An 8,314-nucleotide genomic window follows, 5' to 3' on the forward strand; every position below is an offset into this window, starting at 1 on the left:
CTGCATCCTTTTCCTTAGGATAGCATTCCAATAGTTCTGAATCAGGGGTGAAATCTAAAATTTTTCCCTACCGGTTCTGTGGGCGTGGCTTGGTGGCGTGGCAGGGGAAGGATACTGCAAAATCTCCATTCCCTCCCCACTCCAGGGGGAGGATATTGCAAAATCTCCATTCCCACCCCACTCTGGAGCCAGCCAGAGGTGGTATTTGCTGGTTCTCCGAACTACTCAAAATTTCCGCTACCAGTTCTGCAGAACCTGCTGGATTTCACCCCTGTTCTAAATGTAAGACTGTTGTCCTTTCCTTCTACTTCTTGGAAATAAACAGCCTAGCATCAGACTTTAGATGTGTAACAAGCCATCTTCTCATTACCAAAGAGAATTCTATCCTTGGCTGGGTTAATTCTTGGTTAGCTAGAAGAATCAAAGAAATGTCTTCAAGAAAAAACAAGGAAGTCCAGTTGCGTCCCAAAAAAGCACCTTTGGGACAAGCATGACCTGGGTGACTGAGACTCTACAGACTTTTACCTATACAATTTGGGATTAACACCCTTTGAATGGTGTGGGAGTAGGAATGGATTGCCAGAGGAAAAATTGCAGACTTGTTCTGCCCCAGCTACGGACCCCGAAGAACGCAGCACACACAAACTCTATACAATGCTTATTTTACTCAAATAACTCAGTCTTTATCAACCAAAGGCTGTTAATAAACTGTCTTAACAGCCTACAAGAATTCTGAGATAAGGTAATCACAGTCTTACTAGAGTTGGCAGAAAGCCCAGAAGCAATTTTGCAGAGAATCCAGACGCGAAGGAGAGTGAACTAAAGTTGTTCCCTACAACTTGCTGCAATTGGCGTTCCTCCTTAAATAGGCTAAGGGAGTGGCCAATTAGCCCCAAGCCTTACTCTCGAGGAGACCTCCTCCTGAGGAGCCACTCCTGCCTTTTGGCAGCTCTGCGTGCCCGTGCATTGAGAAGAGACTCCTCTTCTTCGTCCTCTTCACATAAGGGAGCTTCTGGAGGTTCTGAAGGCCCTGGCTGAATCCCCACCTCTGGCACATCTTCTCCAGCCTCCTCACTGTCCGACTCGAGCGCCAGCTGCACAGGCTGCTGGCGCACCACCACACCAGCCTCCTCGTTGTCGGAATCAGCTACAATCTGCATAGGCCGCTGACGGGCCACAACAAGACTACAGGAACCAGAAGCACTGCTCAGGTGACCCTGAGGACACAGATAAACCTCCAAGTGGCCTCAACGACCCTCTCAAAGGATGCAAATGACCAGCTGTCTGCAAGGAGTATCAATCCTTCCCTTCCCCACCATCCTGTCAGAACTGAGGAATCTTCTCGGATGAGAAGCAAAACGTCTTCAAAAGAAAGAAAACAAGAAAATCAAGTTGCCTCCTGAAAAAAAAGCATGTTTGGGACAACTTTGACTTGGATGACGGAGAATCTCTACAGATTTCTAGAAGAATCACGTACTTCAGTCTGCAGGCTAAAAAAAGTCAGTAACCCGTTGCATTAAAACCTATACACCAATCCTTTCCTGCAAGTAGAAACCTAGCAGCCCAACGAGGTAGAGATTGGGCTGAAGTCCCTAATGAGCTATTTTTCTACTGGGAAGGGAATATCCAAACCTTGCAAATGCTGTCTCCTAAAATGACCTGAGGATTTTATTACTTTCCTGTGGCCGGAATAAAAATAACTGGCATATTTATTTCCAACCGCAGGTTTCCTTCGCTCCTAGTGGAAATGAACCCGGGATGCCATAAACGAAGGGCAAGGACATGAAAAGTCATCTTTTTATAGGTTTTTTTCCCCTCCTGCCCCCTCCCCTTCCTTCTATTCCTCGTTGCTTACAACACCCTCCCCTTCAGAATCCCTTCTCTTTCTTCTTCCTTGCCAGCCATTGATTTCTTCCTAGGAGGCATCTAATGGAGCTTCAGATCAACCACTCTTCTCAACGGCGGGGTGCACCAGCTGTTCTCCGAAGCTTTTGTGCCTCGCTGTCATTGCCCAAGATGGAACAGATCAGGATTTGAGATTTTTGTCGGTTGGGAATAAAAGAGGCAAACGTTGACTGGCTGCCGGGGCAAAGGAATGGATGAAGGGAGAAGGATTTCCCCAACCTAGGGGTGGGTTTCAAAAATGTTCGCTATCGGTTCGGTGGGCGTGGCTAGGTGAGGGAGCATGTGACTGAGTGGGCGTGGCCAACTTGATGTCACTCACGCCCACGCCCACTCAGTCACATGACCCCACCTAGCCATGCCTATAGGAAAAGGTAGGAAAAATTTTGGAATTTCCACCTCCCTTCGCCAGTCGCCCCCATTTCCCCTCCTTTAGCGGCCCCAGCCCGAGCCCCCCTTCCTCTGCCACCATCGGGCTGCTTACCTTCCGCGGTGGCTGGTTGAGTCCGGAAAGCAAGCTGATTGGAGTTTTTGGCGGCCCCCAGCCAGCTGCCGCTGCTGGAAAGCGGCGGGCAAAGAAGCCGCCTCTTTGAGAGCTGCTTTGCAGCTGTGGCGGCACTGAAAAGTACCGGAGGTCGCGGAAAAAGTTGATGCCATCGCCATGTTCTTCACGCATGCGCATTCCATTGGAATTGCAAGGCAATGGGATGTGCGTGCGCAAAGAACATGGCAGTGACAAACATGGTGGGCGGGGCAAGTGAGCGGCGACCGAGGAACCGGTTCCGGGGCATAGCCAGTCGGCCATCGCTACCGGTTCGGCAACCTTGGCTAAATTTCCGGCAACGGTTTGCACAAACCGGTGCGAACTGGCTGAATACCACCTCTGTCCCAACCCCAAAGTGGAAACTACAGGAGGCTCTTGCTTTTCTCACAGACAAGCTGGAGTTGGAACAAGGTTCAGGCAAAGACCAAAGGCCCGATAACCTTGGGGCAGTGGTGAAATGTAAAATTTGTTACTACCAGTTCTGTGGGCGTGGCTTGGTGGGGGAGTGTAATGTGACTGGGTGGGCGTGGTCATTTTTCTTTTTTACTTTTAAAACCATTTTTTTCTACAACCTCTTCGGTGAATACGTTGTAAAAAAATGCTTTTAAAAGCCTCTGATGATCCCAGCTGAGTTGCCTGATCGACAGAGGCTTTTTTTCTTTTAAATGCCTCTGACGATCAGGCAACTCAGCTTGGATCGTCAGAAGCATTTAAAAGAAAAAAAGCCTCTGCCAATCAGGCAACTCAGCTGGGATCGTCAGAGCCTTTTGAAAGCATTTTTTTCTACAACCTCTGAAGAGGTTGGTTGAAAGGAGCTGCTGGGTTTGGGGCGGTAGGAGAAGCGAACGTGGGAAAGCGGGACGAGAACCTGCCTGCGATGGGTTAGAAAGGTCAGCGGGATGACAGAAGGTGGAAGAAAAAGGGGGGGGAAAGGGAGGGAGGAAGAAAGGAATAGAGAATAAGTACCTGAAAGTAAGCAAGGAAGGAATAGAGCATGATGGAGGGAAGGAGGGAAGGGAGGGAGGAAGAAAGGAGTAGAGAATAAGTAGGTAAATACCGAAAGTCAGCATGGAAGGAATAGAGCATAATGGAGGGAAGGAGGAAGGAAAAAACAGGGATGATAATGAGAATGGAGAGAGGGAAAAAGGAGGGAGGGAGGAAGGAAGGAAGGAAGGAAAAAACAGGAATGAGAATGGAGAGAGGGAAAAAGGAAGGAAGGAAGGAAAAAACAGGGATGATGAGAATGGAGAACTGGAAAAAGGAGGGAGGGAGGAAGGAAGGAAAAAACGGGGATGATGAGAATGGAGAAAAGGAAAAAGGAGGGAAGGCTGGAGGAAGGAAAGAAAAAAGAGGGATGAGAATGGAGAAAAAAGGAGGGAGGGAGGAAGGAAGGAAGGAAAAAACAGGGATGATGAGAATGGAGAAAAGAAAAAAGGAGGGAGGGAGGAAGAAAAAGACAGGGATGAGAATGGAAAGAAGGAAGAAGGAAGGAAGGAAGGAAGGAAGGAAAAAACAGGGATGATGAGAATGGAGAGAAAGAAAAAGGAGGGAGGGAGGGAGGGAGGGAGGAAGGAAGGAAGGAAGGAAAAACGAGGGATGAAAATGGAGAGAAGGAAGGAAGGAAGGAAGGAAGGAAGGAAGGAAGGAAGGAAGGAAGGAAGGAAGGAAGGAAAGGAAAACCAGTCAGTCAGTCACTCCATCAATCCTGACTGCGGGGAAAAGAGCGCGCCTCAGCCAAACTCCCCCCCCCTCCCTCCTCCCGCCCATTTGGGAGCCTCGCGAGACCCTCGCCCTGCGCACGCGCCCCGCCGTCCAGGAGCGGGTTAAGTCAGGAGACCCCGCCCGGGGAGCTTTGCCATGCCGTGACGTCACAGCACGGGCGGGGCGGGAGGGAGGGGGCGGAGCCAGAAGTCCGGAGCTGAGGACCGGCCGAGCTTCGCGCCGCTTCTTCTCCTCCTTCTGCTGCCGCCGGCGTTGCGCGTGCCCGGGCGTGGGCTCCAAGCGCGCTCCCGTCTCTCTCTCTCTCTCTCTCTCTCTCTCCTCCGCCCGGCCAGACTCAACGAGGCTCGGAGCCTGAGAAAGCAGCAGCAGCGGCGGCGGCTGATGTTGCAGCGCCCGGCCGCCCGCTCCAGCTGCGCCTCCGGCCGCCCCGCCGAGCCTTGGATGGGGGGTCTCCCTCCTGGCCCCGCCGAGGCCCTCTGAGCAGCCGCAGCCCAGCGCTTAAGCCGGGAGCCAGACTCCGCGATCTCTTCCCAAGCTCCGCTGGGCTCGCCTCTCTCTCTCTCTCTCTCTCTCTTTCTTTCTTTCTTTCTCTCTCTCCCTTCCTTCCTTCCTTCCTTCCTTCCTTCCTTCCTTTCCCGATCCGATGTGAGCCGCTTTTTTGGGGGGGCTCGGTCCGGATTGAAGAAGCGCCTGGTTGTGTTGAGTTGAGTTGGGTTGGGTTGGGTTGGGTTGGGTTGAGAAGGACCGCAAGCGATCGGAGAGAACGACGGCGGGGAAGCCGAGGATCGACTGACACCCGCACACACACACCTCCAGATCCCACCAGATCTCTCCCCCAACCCACCCAAGGCCGGGAGAAGGGTCGGTGGGCGCTGCTGCCTCTGCCCCAGGAGGGGGGCTTGTCTAGGGGCGACCCCCGGGGGCTCCTCTGCTCGCCCCCCCGACCCCCTTTGCCTCTTGGCTAAGAAGAAGAAGAAGGAAGAAGAAGGAAGAAGGAGGGGAGGGGTCTTTGGCGCGGATCCCATTGATGCCCCATCCCCGGGGGAGCCTTCCTGCCCGGCGCCTCGACCCCAATTAACTTTCCCCCAAATCTCCCCCCCCTCAACCGGGCGAAGAAAAGTCACCGATGGCCGGGCCAAGACAGCAGCTGAGCTGGCTCCGGAGCTGGTGGACTACCGGCGTGTGTTTGGCGACCCTGGCCTTCCCAGGTGAGTCCCCCCTTCCCTTATTTTTCTTTTCTTTTTTATTCCCTTCTTCCTCTGGTTGGAAGAGTTGGAGGGGGAGGGGTCGCAGAGGTGGTGGTGGTGGGGGAGCAAGGGGGAGAGAAATGGCAGGGGAGAGTTGAGAGGTGGGGTGGGGGACGTCCCTGCCGCTCATCAGACTGATTATCCTTAAGGGGGTTGGTTTTTTTGGGTGGGGGGCTATGGGCATCTACCCGTGCCAATTGGCTGCCTCACCAGGGTTCACGCTCTGGGGAACCTTCAGCTGGGTGAGAAAGGGAGGGGGCTTGGTCCATCCTAGATATCCCCCCCCCATTGAAAAAAAGGGGGGGTCAAGAGAACGTTTCAAGGGGTGTCTGAGTGGCAGCCTCTCTCACCCAGGTTGAAAAAAATGTGGGGTTTTTTTGCCACTGGGTAGACCAGGAGGTCCTTAACCGAGCTGAGTTGGGTCTTTGCATCGTGGGCACTTCTCCCTTACCCGCCTGGCTCGAGGGGGAAAGGGTGCGTCTACACCTTTGAGACAGTTGGGGTGAGGGAGGGAGGGGGTGTCTCAGGTAGACTTCCCTCCCTGCCCTGGATGATGGGACCTCAGCTTCCCAATTCTTTCTAAGCCCAAGCCTTGTCTCTGTGTTCCTTGGGATCATTTGGGGGGGTGGGTGGCCAATGGTGGGTGCTAACAGGACCCCGGGGTGCGGGCAGCCGAGGCACCCGGCAAACCTGGCATTGTGTGGGCACCGTTCCCCAGGAAATGGACGAGAAGTGGGCATTTTGATGGGGCTGAACGCTTGTTGGAGCTGTGTGTTGGGTGCGTGGGGGAGGGTGCAGTCCATTCTGGTGGCGTCGCTCTCCCCTCTCCTGGATGTCCACGCTAACCTGTCGAGGAGGGAAACCGAGGCAGCGGGGTCGTTGGTGGGGGGGGGGGGCGAGAGGAATTTTCTGGCCCAGACTGCGCACTCAGCAAAAAAAAAGCAAAAAAAAAGCCGTGTTTTGGTAGCTTAGAATCGCAAGTTGCAAGGAGCTGGGTCTGCCAAGCTTTGGTGTCCCTTGGTAGACCCAACCGAGTCTGTTTTCTCTTTAACCGAAGTAGAAGGTGGCTTTTGACCTGCCCAGATTGATCTCTGTTGCTTTTTTTTGGGGGGGGGTGTCTTGCCTTTGTCTGTTTTTGAGGATGTCTTTAGATCCCAGAGGGGCATCTTGCAAAAAAAATAAATAAATAATAATAATTAAAATTAAAAAAAACCCTGAGGCTTGGTTTGGCTTTTGGAGTGGTGCTGCTTCTGCTGTTGGTACGGCAGAGGGCAGACTAAGCTGAGAAGGCTCCATAGATGAAGCCTTCAGATGATTGAAGATCAACATGGAAAGCTGAGTTTGTGGGGTGGGGGGGGGTTCAGAGTTAGAGATGGTTGCAAACAAGAGGAGAAGAGGGAGGAAGCACCCAAAGATGGGAAGGTAGCTCTTGATGTCCTCTCTCTCTCTCTCTCTCTCTCTCTCTCTCTCTCTCTCTCTCTCTCTCTCTCTCTCTCTCTCTGGGACCAGGAGAAGGTGGCAGGCTTTAGCCACAACTCATGCTTGAAGGCACCAACGAGGGAAGCTTGGAAGCCCTCCAAATTAGGATATCAGTGCAATGGTTCTCCAGGATCCCGAGGGGATCAGATTATCTTGGAAAGGAGGCAGATCTCAAGGCGGTTGGTTTGCATTGCTCTGCAGTGGGGATGATGGGGGTTGGACTCCAGTTTCCATCATCCTCGCCCGCCGGGTTGCTAGGTGGAGACTGAAGGTCCTTAGAATCCAGTTGCTTCAAAAAAACAAACAAAAAACAAACAAACAAACAAACAAACATTGGTTTCCTTTTCCTCCTTTTCCTCGGTAGTTTAGCACTTCTTCTGCATGGATATTTTTCTCCGTTTGGGTCTTATGCAACCTTGCTTTCAAAAGATTGTGCTTTCCGATGCAGGAAAAATGTGTTAATTTCGTGTTCCCAAAGCTCCCCCCAACTCCCTCCCCTCCTTTTCGTTTCAGTTAGCTGAGAATCTCACACCGAAGATGAGAATTAGCCCAGCCCTCTGGCTGACCAGTTCTTGACCCGTTTGGAATAATAATAATAATAATAATAATAATAATAATAATAATAATAATAATAATAATAATAATAATAATAATAATAATAATAATAATAATAATAATAATAATAAAAAATGGTGGTTTTAAATGAAAATGCCTTTTTCTGAACCTCTCGGAAATCAAGGGTTACCCCTACAGAGGGACCCTTGGACAGTTTTAGAGATCACAAATCACAGCCTGGGATTTGTTTTATACCTTTTATGCATTTTTTTTCTTTTAAAAAAATTGGCCGTTTCTCCTCCCATCCCGTTTGGGCAACCTATAGAGGTCGTCCTCGACTTACGACCGTTCCTGTAGCGACCCTTCAAAGTGACGCTGAAAAGAGAGACTTGGGATCGTCTTTCACAGGGCCGTTGAGGCATCTCCGTGTCCGCAGGGTCGAAATTCGGACGCCGCTTCACATTTACGACAGTCGCAGTGATCCCTTTGGGCAACCTTCTGACGAACAAAAGTCAATGGGGAAGCCAGATGGACTTCAAATTCCGTGTTACTGACTGATCGGCTGCCGTGAACGGCTTATCGACGGCGGCAAGGGAGCTCGTTAAAAACGCGCCAAAGCTCGCTTAACGGCTGCCTTCGCTTAGCAACGGGAAATTTGGGGGCCTTCAGTTGTGGTCGTAAATCGAGGACGACCTGCGTTAAGCTTTTAAGTTCCTACCCGGAGGGGCTTAGAGGCTAAGTGCTTTTAATGGCCAGGAGTTAGAAGGAGAGAAAGCAAAGGCAACTGGGAGTGTCTTTACGGATCAGGATTTAGGATCAAAACCACAGGACATTTCCCCCTCCTCTCCCTTCCCTTTTCACCAAG

General features: G+C 51.5%; 1 protein-coding gene across 3 annotated transcripts in view; it reads left to right on the forward strand.

The window, feature by feature from the left end:
* Positions 1 to 4,300: 4,300 nt before the first annotated feature.
* The window catches only part of NECTIN1 (nectin cell adhesion molecule 1), a 215,949-nt gene continuing 211,935 nt past the window's right edge, over positions 4,301 to 8,314 (forward strand). For 2 of the 3 annotated variants that reach the window (XM_060683209.2, XM_087875705.1), the window contains exon 1: positions 4,334 to 5,376. In XM_060683209.2, coding sequence (XP_060539192.2) covers positions 5,295 to 5,376 — 82 coding nt within the window. In that variant the 5' untranslated portion in view covers positions 4,334 to 5,294. Of the gene's footprint in view, positions 5,377 to 8,314 lie in introns of all 3 variants that reach the window. The other variant, XM_034430483.3, reaches the window with a different exon arrangement.

Source organism: Pantherophis guttatus, chromosome 9, assembly GCF_059756535.1.
Source record: "Pantherophis guttatus breed Tessera chromosome 9, ASM5975653v1, whole genome shotgun sequence".
Classification (NCBI taxonomy): Eukaryota; Metazoa; Chordata; class Lepidosauria; order Squamata; family Colubridae; genus Pantherophis; species Pantherophis guttatus.